The sequence below is a fragment of the Nuphar pumila genome, chromosome 5 (assembly GCF_984573655.1).
Source record: "Nuphar pumila chromosome 5, dmNupPumi1.hap1.1, whole genome shotgun sequence".
NCBI classification, from domain to species: Eukaryota; Viridiplantae; Streptophyta; class Magnoliopsida; order Nymphaeales; family Nymphaeaceae; genus Nuphar; species Nuphar pumila.
Genome location: NC_143253.1, coordinates 95,704,654 through 95,727,100, shown reverse-complemented (window position 1 = coordinate 95,727,100; position 22,447 = coordinate 95,704,654). Strand labels below are relative to the sequence as shown.

General features: G+C 38.1%; 2 protein-coding genes and 1 non-coding gene across 3 annotated transcripts; 2 read left to right on the top strand and 1 right to left on the bottom strand.

The window, feature by feature from the left end:
* Positions 1 to 5,574: 5,574 nt before the first annotated feature.
* Positions 5,575 to 13,753, top strand: LOC149837861 (mRNA-decapping enzyme-like protein). Its single transcript, XM_090006229.1, has 8 exons — positions 5,575 to 5,860; positions 5,968 to 6,008; positions 6,381 to 6,430; positions 7,345 to 7,489; positions 8,578 to 8,631; positions 9,658 to 9,781; positions 11,504 to 11,929; positions 13,467 to 13,753. The coding sequence occupies exons 1-8, from the start codon at positions 5,702 to 5,704 to the stop codon at positions 13,521 to 13,523; spliced, it is 1,056 nt and encodes a 351-aa protein (XP_089862355.1). The 5' UTR covers positions 5,575 to 5,701; the 3' UTR covers positions 13,524 to 13,753.
* A 2,967-nt stretch (positions 13,754 to 16,720) lies between these two features.
* On the bottom strand, positions 16,721 to 16,793 carry TRNAA-UGC (transfer RNA alanine (anticodon UGC)). The gene has a single exon. It is a non-coding gene; the product is annotated as a tRNA-Ala (tRNA).
* Positions 16,794 to 18,385: 1,592 nt separating this feature from the next.
* Positions 18,386 to 20,766, top strand: LOC149837859 (casparian strip membrane protein 1-like). The gene is made up of 3 exons (XM_090008137.1): positions 18,386 to 18,657; positions 19,487 to 19,610; positions 20,551 to 20,766. The coding sequence occupies exons 1-3, from the start codon at positions 18,386 to 18,388 to the stop codon at positions 20,764 to 20,766; spliced, it is 612 nt and encodes a 203-aa protein (XP_089864263.1).
* Positions 20,767 to 22,447: the final 1,681 nt, after the last annotated feature.

The following is a 22,447-nucleotide window of genomic DNA, read 5'->3' as shown; positions in this document are numbered from 1 at the left end:
CAAGTGATTAATCACAGCAAGGAGGAAGAAGAAACAAGTAGAATTGAAAAGAGAGATGGAATAATGTTTGATTTCAAGCAAAAATCGATCTTCAATGCCAAATGAGGTGGGATGAGGGGTTGGAGCTAGAATCACAGTAGGAGGCGTCAATCCCAATGCCAAATACGCCTAGGGTTTGCTGAAAACTCTAATTTATACTTTTGATAGTTTTCAGAAACAAGGTTATAAAAAAATAATAATTTTCTATGCGCCACTTTCTGAGGGGTTTTTTTGCAAATATTTTCTAAATGGGTATGGATATGTGTGTGAGTTGGATTTTGGCTTTCTAAAGGTTGATCCAAGGTCCAAAAAAGCCTAATTGGGTCGGATATGGATCTGATTCACCTCGAAATTCATGCCCGAACACTAAAATAGCCATAACTCTTTCATTTTAACTCTCATTTCTCTGAAATTTGAACCACAACACCTTACTATCAAAATGCATCTAAACATGGGTTTTAAACTTTAATCTCACTACAAAATGCATGAATAACTCGTTAACATGATGTGCATTTCATGCATCATCAGTTACCACAACCTTATTATCCCAACATCATAATACTAGCGTGACGTACTTGTCTCAAAGTATGACTGCACCTGTTTAAAAGTATGACTACGATGAGAGGGTAACATTTAATATATTGAAATTCATTTGGTTCAAACTTAACACACATTTCTCTTTGAGCGTTTGACCTATGGAGACGAACATCATTATCTTTATTTATTTCAACAGAGTGCTCACTGTACAGTTCGAGGTGCTCAACGACCTCTCACACTACTCATCATAGTGTACATACCGTACCTGTCTAAAGGTCCGATTGTGATGGTAGATCATGGATTTCTCAAAGGATAACCCTACATTGTGTTCCGTAGGATATAGTATAAGTGATTTCAGTTTATAAGCTTAGTTTCTACGAGATAAGAACACAAGTCTCAGGATTGCCGTGGATCTGAGTATCTCTTCTGAGTAACTGACTCAGGATGCAACAACTTACAGAGAGAACAACAACTTTAAAAGTAGACTTTCATGCTCAAGAAGTTGAGCCTTGCATAAAGAAGGCCCTCTTCTTGATACTACCGTATATGTACTCAATTTCACACTCCTTTTAAAAAAGTGTGAAATGCTATACGCGCACTTGCACATCCTGCGAGGCTTGCCTAAGGGCGGCAAAATAACAAACATGTACTAGAAAAACTAAGTATCTACAATGCGATGTCAACATAAAGCAAGTATAGAAAAGCAGTAATAGGAATCTATTATAGAGCAAGCTTATGTATGAAAAATACAGGAAAACATGTACACTTCAGGAAAATAAAGACAAGCAATCACAAGTTATATTTATCTACGTGTAACGAATGCATGACATATCAATTAATTTATCCCAGAATCTTAATATTTTATTTAATTCATCAAAAATTCTCGTGCAACTTTTTCCTACGTCGGGAGGTTACGTCACTGCGAGTGCCTACGAGTGTATGTGATGTAGGACAGGGCACAAGCGAGATCCGTCGCACGAACTGCTAAAGTATGAACACTTAGAATGCTATAGCCATAATAAAGAACATAAAAAGGAAGGGGTACAACTCTGCTGGAAACCCTAAAGAGGTGGCAAGGGCTTGGCCTTTGCCGAAAAAGGAAAAAGAAAAAGTGGTAGGGGGCAAAGCCCCTCTGTTTGATGGACTATGTAGAGGCAGGGGCCTGACTCTCTGCATGATAGAAGACTAGGAGGCAGGGGCAGAGCCTCCTGTCTGCCTGTAGTAAAACACAAAGGCAAGGGGCTCCGCCCCCTACCTGCCGATGACACCCCCCCCCCCCTCCTACCTGTCGATGAATCGAAAGAGACAGGGGGCGGAGCCCCCCTGTCTGTCAAAAGTTGAGGAGGTAGGGGGCGGAGCCCCCTACCGATTGAGAAATAGAGAGAGACAGGGGGCAGAGCCCCTTTGTTTGCCATAAAGTTAAGAAGGTAGGGGGCCTTGCCCCCTGCCGACCGTGAAATAGAGAGAGACAGGGGGCAGAGCCCCCCTGTCTGCCGCAAAGTTACAGAGGCAGGTAGAGAAGGGGAGAACATGGCAGGGGGGCACCGACCTCTTGTTGGCTCTCTGACAACCAAAATGAGAGAGGGAGAGCACGACAAGGGTTGTCAGCCTTCTGTCAGCCCTTCGATGAACACAAGAAGTGAGAGAGAGAGGAGGGGGGGGGGTGAGGGCATGACAGGGGGGCCATCGATCTCCTGCCGGCCTTCCAGCAGACAAATGGAGAGGAGAAGGAACGACAGGGGGGCACCTTCTCCTGTCGGCCTTCCAACAGACAGAGGGAGAGGGGAAGGCACAACAAGGGATTGCCGCCTCCTGCTGGCCTTCCAGTAACCTCAGAGAGAGGGGAAAGGCATGGTAGGAGGTCGTCGGCCTCCTGCCGTCCCCCCAGCAACCCGAAAGGAGAAGACAAAGGTGAGGAAGAAGAAGAAAAAGGAAGAATACCTGGAAGAGGGGGGGTCAACACTATCACACGCAGAGAGCGAGAGAGAAAGAGGAGGAGAGGCTGCGAGGTGAGGGCCTCCCCTCCCCTCGCATGGTTTTAAAGGGGGGATCGGGGAGCCGAACAGAGAAACCCCAAAGGGGTTTCCTATTTTTGCAAGGGGACGAGGGAGTGCAACTAGGGGGGGGGGGGGGAGTGGGTTTAAACGAAACCCTTGCCCATGTGGGTTTTAACCCTAACGGGTTCGGGTCGGATTCAGATCCGATCTAGGTTTGATTTTTTTAAAAATGTGGGCTTTATAAAATCATTGAAAAGATCAGAAATAAATAAATAAAATATAGAAGCGTACCCGAATTCATTGTTGCATCGGTAGATCTTGATGGGTTGCACTAGGCTTTTCTTTCTTTTCTGAACCTAATGAGAAAAGGGTAATTTTCTTTCTTGATGGAAAAGAAAAAGAGAACAACCACTATATATAGTTTTGAAACCATAACTTAATTATAATCACCGTATAGTCTTTTTTGTAATTTAGTCCATCATAAAATGAAAAATTGACATATAAGGGCACATAAGGTATCTAAACATTATTATTACTATACTTTATAAGATGTCATATGACCCAACCTTATAAGATCACTTAAAATGGGCCTTCACTTTAAACCGTTTATAATGAGTGATTAATTATATATGTAGGCCCACATAAAATATCTAACAAACTCAACCTTAACCGAGCAATCCCTTTTGGACCTTGAAGCTTGAAATCCACATTGGCTCTGGTAAAATCCATGAGGTCCCCTCTGTCCACCAGAGAGTACGCCCAGCTTCGACCTTGCGGCAAGGGATGCCCGGCATGAGTTTCAAATTTGTGACGTTGGTGACATTCACAAGTCCCCCTACCAGATAAACGTTCGGGTTAGTTTAGTCAACTTGCAGCCTATAGGCCAAATCACTTTGATGATGGTCACACCATTCCCGGTTTAAACTCTCACCTAACCACTACCTTTCTTGTGTTTGGATATGCTGAACTTGGGTCGTATGTAGGTAAATCCAGGTCCATGTCCTGGTCCCCCATTGAAGGCGAAGAGACCTGGTTGTGTTCAGTATTACCGCATGTTGGTGATATTGAATCTCAATCATCGATCAAAATTCTTGAAAAACAGGTGGTGGCACCTATTTGCTGCATATTTAAGTTCAAAACGGTTGGGGCCCACCCAAGGCATCACAATGGTTGAGATTCAATATCACCAACGTATTGAGGTTGACTGGATCTCTTCTCCTATCACCTGGATCCAATGAGACCCTGGGTTGGACCTGTATCTGACCTAATGGAATATATTCTCTTTAAAAAATTACACAGAACATTATCCGGGACTCAAACTGATCCAAGATGGAAATACCCAAATCAAGCCCTAGGCAGATACGAGGGTGCCTCTACTGGATTGATCTATGTGTTCTGATCTGCCCCCGTTGACACCCACAAGTGGGTTCGGATAAATGATCCAAAGTATTCAGACTAATTCAATCTTCACAAACGTGCCCAACTTGGGATTGCAGCAAGTAAAATATCAACAGTTTGGATTTGGGTCAGATATTTGATCAAATCCAAATTATTTGATCAGATTTGGTAGAGAAAACAACACCTGATTAATATAAAATAGGTTTTGGTTTGAAAAGTAACTTTCGTCTACTAATACTTTTATGATGTGAATCATCAATTATGAAATTAATTAGCTATTCAAACTAGCCTCACGTCCACTCATATGATCTATGTGTATGGAAAGTCTTAGGTGCGGACGTGCATACAGTATCAATGAGTTGAAATTGGCACGTTAGTCTGGCTACGTGTTAGCATGGTTGATTTATTATGTATGTACTCTTGGATCATGTTTTCTCCATAAAAAAAAATATATGTTTTAAGTTGTGAAAAATCAATACATTTACAACCGTCGATTTTTTGTATGGACAAAAACTTATTACACACATTAGAATCCGATGATTGAACAACCAATCCCCACTGAACCCACGTAGATCAGATGACTAGATTCATTAAAAACCATATGACCATTTATTACAATAGATAATAAATCCTATTTTCATCAACAAAATTGACTATTCATAAAATATCAATCATTTATTACAGTGTCTCTAAGAGGATAAAAAAAAAAAAACTCTATACATCTCGAACATGTGGTGGTTTTCTTGTAAGAAATAAAAAACTATAAAAAAAATTGGCATTTATTTCCTGCCATAAAATCAAAAGTATTGTAATAGCAAGATAACTTAAAAATAAAAACAGTAACATGAACTGGAGCCAAAGTATCAATAAATCATCAATTACCACTATCATGAACCTATAAAATAGAGTGAAAAATATTGGCTACACACTAGTATAGTGGACCGCACCCTTTACATGAAACTTATGGATGAATGTATTATTAATTTGATCAATTTGACCTCATAGATGGGTTGAAGAACATGATATGTTTACTAACAAGCACATCTTAGATGAAGTGATTTTGACTAAGAAACATTATTTTATATCTTCTTTTTTTATGACAAGAAACCTTCGTCGAATTTTGGGTGGAGCCGTATGACCACCATACCTTACGCTGGTTACCTTTGAAAGGTAGTATCACACCCGTGCTCCAGTCGGGTTTGATCCAGCCTCTTCAACTCAACAACGCCTTCACAACCACCCTGCTAGCCACGTGGGCTACCTAGGGTGGTGTAGAAACAATATTTTATCAATAACGAAATTTTGACACATTATAGACCTTTGAAATTCGAAGCCCTTAAAAAATCCCAATATTATCTCAAAACAAAACATTGTCTCTCAATTCGGTTAATAAATATATTTTTATATTATGTTTATTAGAATGATATTTTTATATATTAAAACATTAAAAAATTATGCGTCTGATGTCCTACTTATCGTGAAAATCACCTATTGTGTCTCGAGTCCGAATGGTAGAGTGTCCGTATCTATATCCGCATGACACGAAGGTATAATGCCCTTCACAATTTCATTCCTCTCTCGCTCTCTCTCTGTAAGATAGCAGAGGAAGAAGAGACGTGCTTTTGTGGGTAGCTTTCCTTTGTATTATATATATATATATATATATATATTGGAAGGGAAGGTATTGGGGAATCTAGGGTTTTGGAGAGCAAGGCGTGGGGAGAGAGAAGATGTCTCAGAATAGGAAATTGACGCCCAATCTAGATCAGGAGAGCACCAAGGTCCTCAATTTGACGGTTCTTCAGAGGATCGATCCGTTCGTGGAGGAGATCCTAATCACGGCCGCCCACGTTACCTTCTACGAATTCAACATAGAGCATAGCCGATGGGTTCTCTCTCTCTCTCTCTCTCGTTTTCTGTCTTTTGTTGGGATCGTTATTTTTTGGTTTTTGGGTATTAGTGGATTCTCAATTTGCATTGTGTTTTTTTATTGCAGAGTCGAAAGGATGTTGAAGGATCTCTTTTCGTCGTCAAGAGGTAACCTCTACGTTCTTTGATTGACCATTTCTTTCAAATTTCTTGCATTTTTGTTCAAGCTCTCCTATACACATTGGTTTTCGATGTTATTCTCCCCTCGTAAGATGAAAGTATGAAAAGTAGAATCTGGGACTCAAATCCCCAACTTTCCTATGAAAATGAAAGAAGAGAAGAGAAGCTGAAGCTAGGGGTATCTGGTAGGTGGCGTCGAATTTTGATCTATGATTCTAGTTCTCTATCTACTAATGCATCTTTTTCCTGGTTGATTGAGAGTTACTTCTCTCCTCTTCACTTTGGGGTTAGTTGGGGTTTCGTTTTTCTTGTTATATATCTGGACTTACCTAACTTGATGATTTATCTCGAATTTTGTAGGAGTGCTCAACCACGATTCCAGTTTATTGTTATGAACCGGAGGAATACAGGTTTGGCTTTTTCAAGTAGTCCTAAGTCATGTCCTTGCGCTAATATGTGAGATTTATTGTTATGAAGTGCATTGCTCGAGTGTGCCAGGATGTTCATTTCCTTGGAGTTCGTAATCATAGAATGTATTTTTTATTTTTTTATTCTATCGAAGTTGTTTATTGCTTCTCATGTGGTCAAAAGAGTACTTGTCACATAATAACTTGTTGGTAGATGAAGATTATTGAGCTCATAAGCCTATGTTCCACCAGGTTGATTTTCAAGTCTTGGATTCTGACATTCTTAAGAGTTTGTCGTCAGATGTGGTCTTCTGTTTTCTTTACTTGTGACCATAGAAAATCTTTTGTGCAACTTTTGTTATATGATTCTTGGTTATATATCTTACTGAAAAGTATATAGAGGATATGAACTCTCAGGTGGTTAATTTGTGAAAGTTGTTAAGGTAAAAGTGAGCAATAACTGCAAGGTTGTATATTATTTACATCTTATGAATCACCTTGTATACTTGAGTCTCAGATCTAATTCTCTCGCTTTGGGAATCAATTTTCAGGCCTGAGTCATTGCTGTACATGTCGGCTATATTAATGAGGCTCCAAGAGCATATCTACTGGAGTTATTTGTTTTTTTATTTTATGTACAAAAATAGTTGCACAATTATGAAAAAGATAAAATTAGATTCTTGTTGTCATGTTCCTGCCTTATTTACTACTGGTTGTAAGTTACTTCTTTCCTGATCATAATTATGTGGTAGACCCCTATCAGCCTAACGTCTTAATATGTTAGGTCCTTGAGTTGGTTTGCTTTTATTATAGGGCATCAAATTTGATCTCAACAGACCAGGATTTTGGTTCGCATGAAATTGGTTGACTTTGTGGCTTGGTTTATAGCATTGAGTATTTGTTGTTTCTGCAAACAGATAATTTAGTGGAAAATCTTCTGGGTGATTTTGAGTATGAAGTCCAGGTGCCATACCTATTGTATAGAAATGCTGCCCAAGAAGTTAATGGTATATGGTTTTACAACTCACGTGAATGTGAGGAGGTTGCAAATCTTTTCAACAGGTGTGTTTTCATGCAATTTTCTCTGCTCCATCACATTGTACTAGTTTTGTTATGCACTCTTTTAGCTAATGAATCTTAAATTGTTGAGAAATTGATGAATGGATGTTGGTGCTGGACGATCTTTGCCTATTTCTATTCCAATTGAAAATATGTTTTGAAATGTGATGACTCGTGACTATCCAGAAGATTGATTCATTAATTAGAATCTCTAGAGTTTCCTTTTGTTTACCTAAAGCAGTATATGGCATATGATCACCAATCGGCCCAGCTATTGTTATGCCTTTGTTGTTGTTTACTTTTCCTTTCTCCTTTACCTTGTACTTAATCATTTTTTTAAATAAATGGCTTTCCTTCATTTAAAAAAAAAGTATTGAAGAATGTGTTCCATTTTCGCATAATATATTCTAGCTAAGCTTTCTATATTTGTTTATATAAAAGGAAATAATTATTCTATTCTTAGAGGCTATTTGATGTTTCTCAAGTAAATAAGTTGAGACTTGAGAAACTATGTACCACTAGGTGTTCCTAAAAAAGAAAAGAAAAGGAAAGAAAATTATGTGCCACTAAATTTACATGAAGACTTGAGAGGGATTTGATGGTAGGGTGAGGCTGATGATCTAGTTAGTTGATCTTGAATACCACACTACATTAATATGCTATTAGATGGATGACTTGAAATCGTGGCAGTTTTATTGTGTAGAATCATGCTTCAGCTCAACAAGAATCAAAAGGTGATAAAATGTTACCCAAAAACAAGGCTAGCAGCTTCTAGCACTTGTGAAAACTATTTCTTAATTCGCCAATCCAGCTCAGAGTTAGCATACTTTTCCTATGTCACACAGACTCCATTTTGGCTCCCGTTCCTTATCGTCTTATATGCTAGTCATATTAAAACTTTCATAAAAATAGTAGTATCCCTGACAGCCATATCCATGTGACAGATGTTTTCTCTTGTCATCTGTATGTCATTTTCTAAGACTGTGACTGTTTTACAATTACACAATCTCATATATATTTATATTATTTTAATTTTTTACTTTTTTTAAATTGAGGTTCATGAATTCTTCAAATAACTTTTTCATTCTCAGGATACTGAATGCTTATGCAAAGGTTCCTGCAAGACCCAAAGTTTCATCTAAAAGGTAAGAATTTTGTTTGCTGATAAAGTGATAAAGTTTGTTCTTCTAGGCATGCTATTGAATAAAATTTCACCTCTATCTAGTTGATTCGAGTTCAACACTTTCTGGAACATGTTCAAATGTGATATTCATTTTTCTTGGTTTATTTGTAATTAGATGAATGTGTTGTTGTTATGTCTAATTCCTTATAAAGGTCATCTAAGAAAATTTGTTAATTTAATAAAATATGTACTTTTCTAAAGTAAATAGAATGCATTGTTGTTATGTCTAATTCCTTATAAACGCAAGAAAATTTGTTAATTGAATAAAGTGCATACTTTTCCAAAGTAAATAGTGACATTGATCAAAGATGTTTGGATCTTAAAAGTCATTTTAGTATCACTAAATGATATTAAAAATTATCCCTTCTCCAATTTCAATTGTTCCCCTGTTATTGCCTGTAATATAGGTGATAGGTAGGGGTGACAGGATCCAAACCATGACATTTTTTACCAAAACAAATGCACTGCCAGATGTCTTCATTTCGTAGCTGTATTTTGCAATCTGGTAATTTTTATCGGCTTTATATCACAAAATGCTTATTTTTTGTAAAGACAAATTTTTTAATAACCTTGACTAGTTTCAGCCAGTTGTTCATTTTCAAGCCTTACATAGACTCTTTTTCCCATACCAACTTTTCTTTTTTAGGCTATTTGGAAGTGGGTTTTGGAGGTTATGTGGAGAGAGATGGATTTGAAGAGGGCTTCTGGACAAATCCCTTCTGCGAATTTTCTTGGTGAACTTTGGTGAGGGATTTGTGTGTTATTGACAATGAAACTTCGTTAATCTCTACTACAAAAATGATATATTTGAGAGTCCATTTTGGATTTCCTCTTTATCTTCAAAGTTCAAACCCCACTCCAAAACTCTCAGGTGTTTTTCCTCATAAACAAAGATTTATCATTCAAAGAGTTTGCTTGAGTACTTTTTAAGGAGTTCCTTCTGAACCATCCTAACTTTATTATTTATGGTCTGTCTTCTTTGTGACAGTGAATTTGTAGAGCTTGAAGCGGTTCCAACTTCAGCAGTATTTGAAGGCCTGTTGGAGCCGCCACCATCATCTACTTCAGCTATTGCAGATGTACCAGATGACTCTTTTGTGAACTATTTCAGTGTATGTATTTACATCTACTGCACATGGGAAGGTGTTGGACTTTATTAGTATTGTCATAGTTACTTTCTTGCTTGCCGCTTGTCAGTCTTCTTCATTGTATCTTATCCTCTGTTTCTTTAAAAGACTTTGGCAAGATACTCTCAGATGAATGAACCAATCTTATACATTTTTTTATACATATTTTTGCAATTTTTAGTTTCAGTGGTTTTTTGCATTTGGGATAAGTCACAGCGTATCCTTTATTTCTTTAACAGCCTTAGGTAAAACCACATAAAGACCTAGATGAACGAACCATTCATGTACATTCCTTTCACACGTATTCTTACAGTTTTTAGTTTCATTGGTTATTTGCATTTGGGATAGTCATTGCCTCATTATTAAGGTTACCCATTTAAAAAGATCACAATGTTTGTTTTTCTCATAAAAAGTTACCTTTCTTGGCCTTTGGGCTAAGGTAAAGTGTGTTTCATAAAAAAATGTTAAAATAACAAATATTTTATGTGTATTTGCGAATTTGGAAAACGCAGTCAGGGTGAAGTCAATAAAATTTTGTCATAGCAGGCTCAATATTTTATTTTTAGAAAATGACAGATGTGTGGTACACATTTTGATCCATCATTCTGGCAGCCTTTCCTTTTCCAGGGAAACCTCTTACTAACTACGCAAGTCTCAATGAAGTGAAAAGTCAATACCTCCATTAAAATGGAAAATTTCCCCTATGCCCAATGTTGGTTACCACTCTCTTCCCAACTTGTCACCTTCATCGGTGCCTCTTCACCTTCAATTGCAGTCAAAGTCTCTCTCTCTCTCTCTCTCTCTCTCTCTCTCTTCCCTGCATGTGTGCAACCTTAAGGTTGCATCTGCAAATTTATGATATTTTCCAGCATTTCTTTCATTTCTAACGTGAAGAACAATAGAAATCATGGGCTTTAATGATACAGAGAATTCAAATAGCTTCTAGACTTTCATTAGACCATGTCACCCGAGTAGGTTTTATTGACACACAAAACCCAACTAATTGTAGACCGTCTTCATTAGGCTATGTCAGCTGTTGGTTTATTAAGCATCCAAAATAGTATACTCACAGTGTATGTATTCTAGTCACTGCTTTCTACTATTCAATTTGTTACCATTCCTTACTGGCCTTACCGAAAATGTTACTTTTATTTTGTAGTTTTGTTTATTTCATCCTTTGAGATAATTGTGAAGTATTATAATCTTTTACTTGGACATTGACATATATGTTGGTGTCGGGCACACTGAAATTTTGAATTATGGGTTTCATGATGAGGTATTTTCTTTCCTTTTTTTTGTTTTTCAATGATCCAAATATTAGGATGATTAGTTAAGAAATAAAAAACTATTAACCATGTCTATGCACACTACCCTAGAGAATTTCCCTTTTTAGGAAGAATATATTTTTCATACATTGATTATGGTATTTTTTTAAGTCTCTAAGGGGGCTTCTGAGCGAAATATAGGCATTTCTTGACACTTGTATGATTAATCATCTTTTGCCTTTTAAATGATTAATGTGGTCAATGTTGCCTTTTTTCATGTCTTCTTTTTTCTGGTTGCCTGTAATATATATTATTATAGATTTATCCTATTTGAGCTTTGTTAGCAGAAGACGACAAAAATGGATATTTCCACTTTGGTTTATCAGATCTTTCTTGGGTTTAGTTTTAGCTTATAATAATCATTCATTCATCTGTGGTGCAGGCAGCTATGAACATGGGCAATGCTTCAAATACTGCAATTTCAGCACAGATTCACCAGTCCCTTCCTACTCTTCCTTCTTCTAATGCACCCGGAGCCATGCCTGCTCCTCTAGTACCATCTGTGCCAACTTTACCCATGCCTCTGATCCCTGTACTGAATGCTTCTGATTCCAGCAACAGTCGTGTCACCAATCTTGGTATGCCCTCATCCTTATTTGGGCCTCCATCTTCTTCTACATTTGTGATGCCAACCATCCCATCATCTACACCAGCTTCCCTCCAACCACCCATCAATCTGCAACATCCATATGGTACTCCGTTGCTCCAGCCCTTTCCACCACCTACACCTCCACCATCTCTTACTTCAAGCTATGGACCAGTTATTACTAAGGAAAAAGTTTGTGATGCTCTTATGAGACTTTCACAGGTATTCTATGCTACTGTTCTTTTTGTGTTGTTCTTGGTTTTGGTAATCTTGTTGCATCTGCCACCAACGGGGCCTCCACTGTGAAAATCTCTATAAAGAAAGTATGTGTAACAAAACACAATACTTGAAAATAAGAAGTGTACACAAAGGCACAAGGAGAACTCTCACAAGTGCACGGATACATATGCACAAAGGCACGGATACATATGCACAAATGCATAGAAAATAAAGAACCTCTTTATTGAATGAACACCAAAAGACTTACAAAAAGCATTAAGAAACTAAAGGGGGATAACCCCTATTTATACAATGTGGGAGTCATGGGGGGGCTCCAACATATACGTTGGAGCCTCTCCAACGGTTATAAATATAACCGTTGGAGGGAGCCCCAACATATATGTTGTGGGCCCCCTCATGGCTAAACAAAGAAATTAAAAGAAAAAAAAGAAAATAAAAATACACAAAAAATAAACAAAATTACAAACATATTCTCGAAAAAGAATGTGTAAAAAGACAGTTTTACCCTTATCGGGTATTTATACATATATGGTTAGATAGATACATATACATATATATATATATATATATATATATATATATATATATATATATATATATATATATATATATATATATATATATATATATGAGATATATATGTATATCTATCTCTCTCTCTATATATATAAATATATATAAAAGGGACAAATCCTTATTACAATTTAACATCCACGTGGTTGGTAGGAGCTGTCAGTGCACGTCTCCCTGTGGTGGGACGTTGCAGATTCAAAACCCCAGTGGTACGTTGAATAATAACTGGTGGGGGTCTGCCTAACCTCAGCTTGCCTTTCAAAAAGAACAAAAAAATCTTGTTGCATCTGCTAATTTCCTGCATGACCTTTTCTCTTTCTCTGTGTTTGTAAGATCTAGCTTTTCTTGAATATGTTCAACATAGTGTACTTTTTATCTTTGTGGGTTCAATCAAGGCCAGTATGCGATCTAAATTTAAAAGGATGTGAATTCTAAGGATTAAAAAGGCACTTCTATAGTTCACCATTTAAAATTGCCCCCAGATATCTGCTTGCTTCAGTCTTACAATATCTGAAAATGATTCATGCACTTACATAAGGGGTTTGTGTGTGTGTGTGTGTGCGTGTGTGTGTGTGTGTGTGTGTCTGTGTGTGTGTGTGTGTGTGTGTGTGTGTGTGTGAAGGTTGCATGTTTCGACTTTTGACAAACTGAGGATAGTCTCGAATAAACTGTGCTGTGTGATTATTTTTTCACCTTTGAATTTCGGCAATCTGTCAACTTCATGAATATGGAAACTGCAAAAATAGCTATACATTTGTTAGGTTGTAATTTTGTTTACAGTTCATAGATTCCTTCCTCTGACTGATTTTTATTTCTGTATGTATTTGAGGATGTAATTAGTCCTGTGTCCCGTGTCCACTTTTTGCTGTGCTAATGTATTGGTGAATCAGGACTTAATGCTCAGTAGGTGCCTGATGGATATGCTTTTTTCATGTCCTTGTTGCAGAACAACCATTTCATCGATCTTGTGTACCAAGAGTTGCTGAATGCTCAATATTCATGATGGAAGGATTTGCCTATTGCACCATTTTTGCTTTCTTTGATATGGATGGGGATTTATTCCTTCGGCAGGTAGTACTGTAATACAGGAAAATGTATAGTTCTCATCTATGTAACTATGGAACACCTTTGCGCATTTTTGTTTATGATAAAGTGCAAAGAAACCTATGTAGCGATTGTGGTTCACAAACTATTGTGTACAGGTTTTTAGGCAATTTATGCTTTGTTGGCATCTCATCATTGCATCTTGGAACCTCTTTTCATACCAATTACTGGAATAATCCCAATTTCAGGTGGCAACTGAAAGTGAAAACTGAAAACAGAGTATAGAATTAAACTGCCCCCTGTGAAAACTGTGATGAAATTTTATGTTTGCAACTCCCTGTGATTCTTGGATTTTCTCAAGATCCTGTAATTGCAAATCACAAGCACACCACTTTCTCAACTTTACCAAAATTAAAAAAGTATAAGCTGTGGTTATGATTCCACTTCAGAATGCTCATCCCTTGAATTTTGTGATTCTTTGTCGCTTGACTGACGTGACCAGCAATCACAGCTTCTACTTTCTCCACCGTGATTCCTCATCCCATTTGTGACCAAAGCAAGCTTATCAGTTTTATGAAAGTCCCATTAACCTGGCCTGGGGATCATTCTGGCCCTTGCTTTTGGGGGTCCTAATCACATAGTGCTGTGCTAAAACCAGTGGGAAAGAGATTAGGTCTGAGGAGTTTAGGTGCTGCAGTCTAGGGATCATAGCCTGCATGGCTGCAATTAATCTGAGTAGTTGCATCAACCTGAAAAGTAGATCTAGCTTTCCAGAACTAACCTTTTATTGTATGACTGATTTAGATCGACCTGAATATGCCAGTATCAACTCGGTTTATAATTTGTTACGTCAATGCAATTTGGACCACCCTCCTTGTGAGCCCTCCATCTAATTAGTTGTGCACATTATTTGGATGATTTGTAAACCTCTTCAAAATCTGCCTTAACTTTTTTTTTTTTAAATTTTAAGTTTTTAACTCATTCAGCTTAACCTATACTCATTAAAGGTATAAGCTATGGGTTGAATTTGAATTACTAGGTTGTCTTGCAAATTGCACTGCCATTATGGTTTTCAACCTTCAATCTTGAGTGAGACCCAACAACCTAAAGATTTCAGCACACTACATATTACCAGTCCTGGTTTGGGCCAAACATGCAGGTAAGGTACATATAATTGGTTACATTAATTTGATATGGATGGTTGATTTGCATGTCGGATATTATAATTTGCTCATCAAAATGGAAATCATAAAACCCATCAATATGATCAAAGGAAATCATGTCGCATTTATTTTTATTTTTATTTTTATAATAACACAAGAAACCTGCACAGAGCAATTGGGGATGAATTTATGGGAATGCCCCATTAAGGACCCTAACTGTTCTTTTGCCAATCAGTCTTCGTAACCTTCGAGTGCCCCTACCAACGGGGGCTCTGCTTGGCTGGCAGGAGCAGTTGGGACGTTGTAAGTTCGAATCCCAATGGTATAACTGGTAGAGGTCTGCCTAATCCCAGCTTTCTCTGTCGAAAAGAAAAAGAAAAAGAAAAAACCTTTGAGAGCCCTGCATCTGCCCACTGAAAACTTCTCCTTCCTGCTTTGGCCTTGTGATATCGAATTCGTAACATCTGCCAACTTGGAACGCCTTAAGCCAACCCACCTAGCTGGCCCTTGCAGGCAAGAAATCATGTTGCTTGTTTTCACAGAGTCGTGCCAGTAGTTGTCATAGTAGCCATCCATGGAGACTGAAGAAGATTTCGACGGCATGAAAACTAAAACTGAAATTCAGCAAAGTGATTCTTCACCAGTTAAAAAGGAAAATAATAGTGAGGAAGTTTTGAAGAAAGGCAATTTCTAACGCGATATTTTGTTTCATTGGTGATACTAGTCATGTCTATGGTAGCAGACGTGAGCCCCTCCTCGGGCGGATTCCTCCTTTTGCTCCTCAGCCTACGGGGTATTATCACCCGTTTTCAGCTGTTGTCCCCCTCCCAAGGGCAGTTTCTTACGCGTTACTCACCCATCCACCACTGGAAACACCACTTCCCCTCCGATTTGCATGTGTTAAGCATGCCGCCAGCGTTCATCTTGAGCCAGGATCAAACTCTCCATGAGATTCATAGTTGTGTTACTTAAGGTGGAAAAAACCGGTTAATTACAAGTTATTTTTGGTACACCAATTTCTTCATCTCGTTCAAGGGTTGCTTTTTCTAACCAATACCAAAGTGGATTTCCTCTTGAAATATCAACTTTGCACGTTTGGTTTCTTGATTTTTAATGAAAACCCATGCACAATTTGGAATAGGTTTCCATGGAATTCCACCAAACATGCTACATACAGCATTAGGAAACCCTAAAAAATTGCTAAAGAAGTTCAATAAGGCTCCGTTTAGGGACAGGTGTTGGAGAGAAGATTAATGGTAGTGGAGAAGAAAATGAGCGATGGCGAAAAAAAAAAACACAAAAAAAATGAAAAAATGACGGTACTGTGTGAGAAAAACCATGTCCACTCTCTTCTCAATTCCCATCCCATCTCCCCAAATCCTGTCTTCCAAACATCAATTAGTATAGGTGGGGTAGGCAGTATTTATTAAATCCCCATCTACCCTTCCAACTCTAGCTCCCAAACAGAGCCTAAAGAGCGCCATTCCGCGAACACCAGAATGAAAGTGGATGGGTCTGGATCCTGATGCAAATTGCATAAGTTGGATCCAAATCCAGCCACAGCCATCGTTCTCTTGGATGGTAACACGTGCACAAGCTCTGCAGTATCCGGACTTGTATTAAAGGTTCCAGTTCAATGGGCCTCGGATATCCGAACCCGTTCAACCCAATCCAGTAGCTTAGCCTGGGCGTTGAGGTTCGAGTTGGGAATTCATCCTTGGATTCCAGATGACTACCAGTAATAATTGTGACCAGAGTGAACCCAAAGGTCAAAGCATCTCCACATTTTATGCTCATAGTCTTATTTTGGGATTGCCCATTAAGAGGGTTGAGGAGATTTTAGGGGAAAACTTCTATCTTGTGGCACGTGGCAGCGTTAAGTTTTCGGGATTGGTTGTTCCAGTGAAACATCGGGCCAGTTTATCGTATGGAAAGCGGTGGTGTTATAAAACGCAAAAAAATAAGATAATGCGAAAAAGGTGAAACACACGTATGGAGATGCGGGGTATCGAACCCCGTGCCTCTCGCATGCAAAGCGAGCGCTCTACCGTTTGAGCTACATCCCCCATTCTTATGAATTTTTTCTTTTTTGTATACTTATATGATATGAAAAATGCGTCAATATATGTTTCCTTTGGCCTACAGTACTTGGTCCATCAGTAGTCACGTTTGAAGTTTGATAGTCATGTCCTGGTGTCAATAGTTTCTTATCCCCACCACTCTCTCTCTCTCAACATATTAAGCCTCATAGTTTTGAAGTGTTTTATGATAGGTCTGAACCGTTAGATGTGTCTAACATATTTAGTGGGAATTGAGTCTTGGATCATGGCTTTTCCACAAAAAATATATATTTTTATGAGCCGAAAAAAACTGATACCTTCATAGACATTGATTTTGGATTACCGGAAAAACCTGAATATAGGTCAGATTCCGGCAATCCAAAAGTGGTTCCCACTAAACAAAACCTATAGATCATATCTACGATGTGAGAAAAATACATAAAACTATGACTTTTGAAGGGGCCCAACGAGACCTAACATAAAAGGGGCCTAAAAAACACATTATATATATATATATATATATATATATATATATATATATATATATATATATATATATATATAGAGAGAGAGAGAGAGAGAGAGAGAGAGAGAGAGCAATGTGTTGGTTCAGCCAACTTTCTCATTCTGCCCCTTAAAAATAATAATTTTTGGATACTTTTTCTCACATCTAACACCATATATGTGATTCATAGGTTTTGTTTAATGGGAACCAGCTTTTGAATCACCGAAATCTGACATGTATAAAGGTTTTCCCAGTGATCCAAAATCAATGGCTACGAAGGCATCAATTTTGTCAGCTCATAAAAATACGTTTTTCATCAAAAAAATATGATCCAATAGTCGATTCTCACTAAATCGAGCATGTTAAACACATCTAACAGTTCAAATCTATCATAAAACACTTCAAATTATGACAGAATGGGGCAGAATGAGAAAATTGAGCTTAATATGTTCAGTTCTCATATATATATATATATATATATATAATCATAAAACACTTCAAACTATTGCAGAACGAAGCAGAAAGAGACAATTGAGCCTAATATGTTTAGTTCTCTCTCTCTCTCTCTCTCTCTCTCTCTCTCTATATATATATATATATATATATATATTGCATTTTCTTTATTAACCAAAGTGTTTTAAGAAACAGCTTGGACCTCATACACAGTTGTCAAGTTTGGGGCATGAGTCGAGTTATTTGTTAAAACTTAAAAAAAATTCTTTGATTGATCAAAAAAGTGAAAAATGTCTCACCATAAGGATATGGTGTTGACCTTGTAATAACATAAGTGCCAGAAAATCTTGAAAAGTATGGTGGGGTCTTTAGTGACTTGGCCAACTTTGAGAGGTGGAGAAGTTGGCAACAACTCCTTTTGCCTAATCCTTTGCCTTTGCACTCTACCTAACATTCCCATTATGGGACTAACAACTCTAATAATTTATTCGCTTTCATGTCACCCAATGTGCTCTACTTAAGACAATGGCCACCAAGGAGTGCAGTCATTGAGTTCTAGGAATTGAACTCAGGTCAGCCTTCAATTCCTACTTTGAGCTCCATTGCCATTTTGAGTATCAACCCCAGCCACACAATCAAGATGAAGAATGGTGAAGGTCCATCCAGCTCGATCGGTCTCCCGGAGACCAGCACGGTAGGAAAAAGAGGCCTTGCAGCTGCAGTTGGCGTGAGGCATTTCGTGAGAGGAGGGGTGAAGAGGGGGATCGCCATCATTGACTTACTTACTCGTCTGTTTGCGCTCGCAGCCGCTCTCGCAGCGGCCATCACCATGGGAACCACTGACCAGACCCTGCCTTTCTTCACCCAGTTCTTCCAGTTTGAAGCTAGTTATGATGATCTTCCGGCTTTCTTGTAAGCCTCTTTGCCTTGCCATGAGAACTAATCTAGAGTTTTAACTGGGCATGGGCTCACAGCAACTTTGGCTAAGTCCCACAAAGGAACCCTATGTGTCTGGGATTGAGTCGAGTTGGCGTGAACTCACGGACACACAGCAACTTTGCCTAAGTCAACCAACTCCAGCATAGGGCCCCGGGTTCTGAGTCAAGTTGAAATTGGTCCATTTCTACCAAGAACCAATTTGTGTGGTCTATAGGGATGTAAATGGGCAATACTTGGTTCAGACCTAGGCATTACTGAATCCGACCCAATTGATCTTGCCTAATCTCATTCAAAGTCAGAGTTGGACAGATTGCGATGCCGAACCGGTATCCCAGTTAGCTAATTTCTATATCTTTTATGACAAATCACGTAGGATTATTGTCCATGCACTGGGTTCGGATTCAGATGAAAATCTGCATGCAGAATCCGATTATGATTATTAATTGCATTATATTTTCTTTAGCGAATTTGGTTTGGTTGGACAAACCTGACCCATTGACAGCCTTGCCCGACCCATTGGCATCCCTAGCTAAGGCTGTCAATGGGTCAGATGCCAACCAGAAGTTGGCCTGATCCGTTCATATGGGGGCCTGGTGGGTGGGTCTGATGATCCCACTGTCTGAGGTCAATTAAAGATCCGAGCTCCATGCTACCTGGACATGGATCCAGCTTTGGGCACTTCCTTCCACCCCGTTCATATCTCTCAATTAGGCATAGTCTCAGAGACTCAAAACTGCTTGTGCATGTTTGGGAGATACTTAATACAGTGTGTGTGTGTGTGTGTGTGTGTGTGTGCGTGCAGGTTCTTGGTGGTTGCAAGCGGCATAGTGTGCGGGTACGTGGTGCTGTCCCTCCCTTTGTCTATTGTGGGCATAGTTCGCCCGCATGCAGTCGCACCAAGGCTCACCCTCCTCATCTTTGACACGGTAAGAGATTGCAACCAACTTAATACAGTCGATTGTACCTACAATCAATTTGAAATCTCATGATACATATTGTTTTGACTGAATCTAATCTTGTATATGTGTTCAGAGGGGTTGGTTTAGTGGAAATCTACCCTTAAATCATGATTTTTCGATTGAAAAACATGTTTTTTAGTCGGAAAAGTTCAGTGCATTTACAACCGTCGATTCTTGCATTACCAAAAAAACCTGCACATATATCAGATTCTGACGATCCAAAAGCCAGTTACTGCTAAGAACAATATGTAGATCACATCCAACAAAAATTAAAAAAAAAAAGAGTTTGTTGAGTGGTTTGTATATACTAATTATGATTGCAGCAAACTTTAACCACACACACACACACACACACACATATATATATATATATATATATATATATATATATATATATATATATATATATAATTGGTCCTCCCTAACCATCCATAAGGTCTAGATGGTACTGATTTTTCAATGTTCCAAACCATGTTTGATAAATCAAACCCTATAGACGTGTTCAACATGATTTGTATGTCAGGAATCAACTGTTGGATTATGCTTTTTTAACTTACAAATATGATTTTATGAGCTTTAAATTTTATAAAAATACCAAATGGTTGATTTTTGAATCCTTATCAAAAGCTGCTCAATGTCATAATCAGATGATTCAAAAGTTGATTTCTACTAAAAAGAACCATGTAATTGGCATTTGTAACGTCAGATTTCCTAAAAGAAGACCTAAAAAATAAAAAAATTGAGGCCATCCACATTCTCCTATCATTAGGAGGAACCAATCACTCAACACACACAATGAAATTAGGAAATTAGCAATATATTTGTCTACTTAAGACATGAGATACACATTGTTGTGAGCATATGGCACTGAATATGAAAGTGTTGTTGTTCTGGCTTGACTTCTCAGATAATGGTTGCTTTAATAACTGCTGCTGCTTCTGCCTCCGCTGCTATTGTATATTTGGCACACAATGGCAACTCAAACGCCAATTGGCTGTCGATTTGCGATCAGTTTGATGACTTCTGTCAACGCGTCAGTGGTGCTACTGTTGCTGCCTTCATCACTGCAGTCATCTTCATCTTCCTGGTTCTGCTGTCTGCCATAGCTCTCAAGAAGCACTGAGTCTGTCCTCTTGATTTAGAAAGAATGATGTTTCCAAGTCTACAAGTTTGTGCATTTCCACTGTTTGGGAGATTCAGTTTAAATTTGTTACTGCAACCGTGTTTATTAGCAAGCCCCCTCATGGTTTTATACATTGTTATGTAAAGTTGAAGGATGTTTCATCAAACAAAAAAAAAACAAGATGATATTTGTGTTGTAATTTTGGTTATCTTTGGCCACAATGGCTCCACTCATCATATAGGGGTGACTCATGAACAGTGGCGTAGCTAGGATTCATGTGAGGTGGGGGCAAACAGGGGTGTAGCAAAAAAAAAAAATTTTGTGTGATAGTCGGGGGTTCGGGGGCAGCGCCCCTGAAAAAAAAAATTGAGATAAAATAAAAAATGGCTACAATTATTAATAAAAATCTATTTCATATGGACAAATCAAACTATTTGTTGCAGTCAGGGCTGGGCTGGGCTACAAAAATGGATAAAAATCTATTTCATATGGAATCAGGGCTGGGCTAGGACTGGGCTTTTAATTTTTTTTTTTTAACTGTTTCGGGAGGCAGGACTGGACTGTACTGCCCTCCCCTGGCTACGCCTTTGCTCATGAACGTCGTCAAGCTGGTGCACACAACTCAGTTCCACTTATTCTCTCTGTCATCCCCCATTGTTATTTTGATAAAATCTGACCCAGTAGCTGCATTCAGCTTGGTAAATTTGTAGGAATCAACCCTTAGATTGTGTTTTTTTGATAAAAAAAATATGAATTTTCAAATAATTTTTTTTTAAAGATTTTTATAGCCATCCATTTTTGAATCACCGAAAATTCCTTTACCCTATGTAGATCACATCTACCGGGTCAGATTTTTTTTTTGACAGAGAAAGCTGGCGTTAGGCAGACCCCAACCAGTTATTCAACCATACCATTGTGATTCCAACTTGCAACGTCCCAACACATGGTGACATGCACTAACTGTGGTTATCCAAAAATGAAATCTTGGTTATCTTTGTTGCTTATGTTTGCCACTATATTTTTTTGGTAAAGCAACGTCATGATTGCTTCCAACCATAACATAAATGTTTAGTTGTAAGAAACTAGTAGACGGACATAAAAAAAAAGGACATATATATGCGCTTAATTGGGTTTTAGCTTTGTAAAACAAAATAAAAACTGAACATATCTATGAAAATTTTCACTGAAAATCAAGTCGTGGTAGAACTACACGATTCAAATCAAGACTCAATATAGTTAAAATCTGAGATAATCTGGATCCAGATTTGAGTTTTTTTGAAGAGTACCTTTCTTTATATATATTTTATTTTCAAAGTTTTAATTTTTCAAAAAAAAAAACTACATTTTTAGAAGAGCTTTTCTAGCCCTAGTTTCAATTAATAAAGCACGCACACACACACACTCTCTCTAACAGAGTTGCCAGTCGGAGAAGCGGGAGCGGAAAGTGGGGCACTTTCAAAATTTTAAGAAGTGAGAAGCTCAGGACGACTTAAAAGCAAACCAAGAATCATCTCGAAAGCGACTTAAGAAGTGACCTAGGCTGCGAAACAGAAGCGGCATAGGAAGCGAGGGAAAAGCGTAAAAAAGGAAAAAAAAAAAAAAACACAAAAAATAAAAAAATAAGGGAAAGCAAGCTTCCCCTAAATGGGAAGCTCACTTTCCAATTTTTTTGGCACTTTTT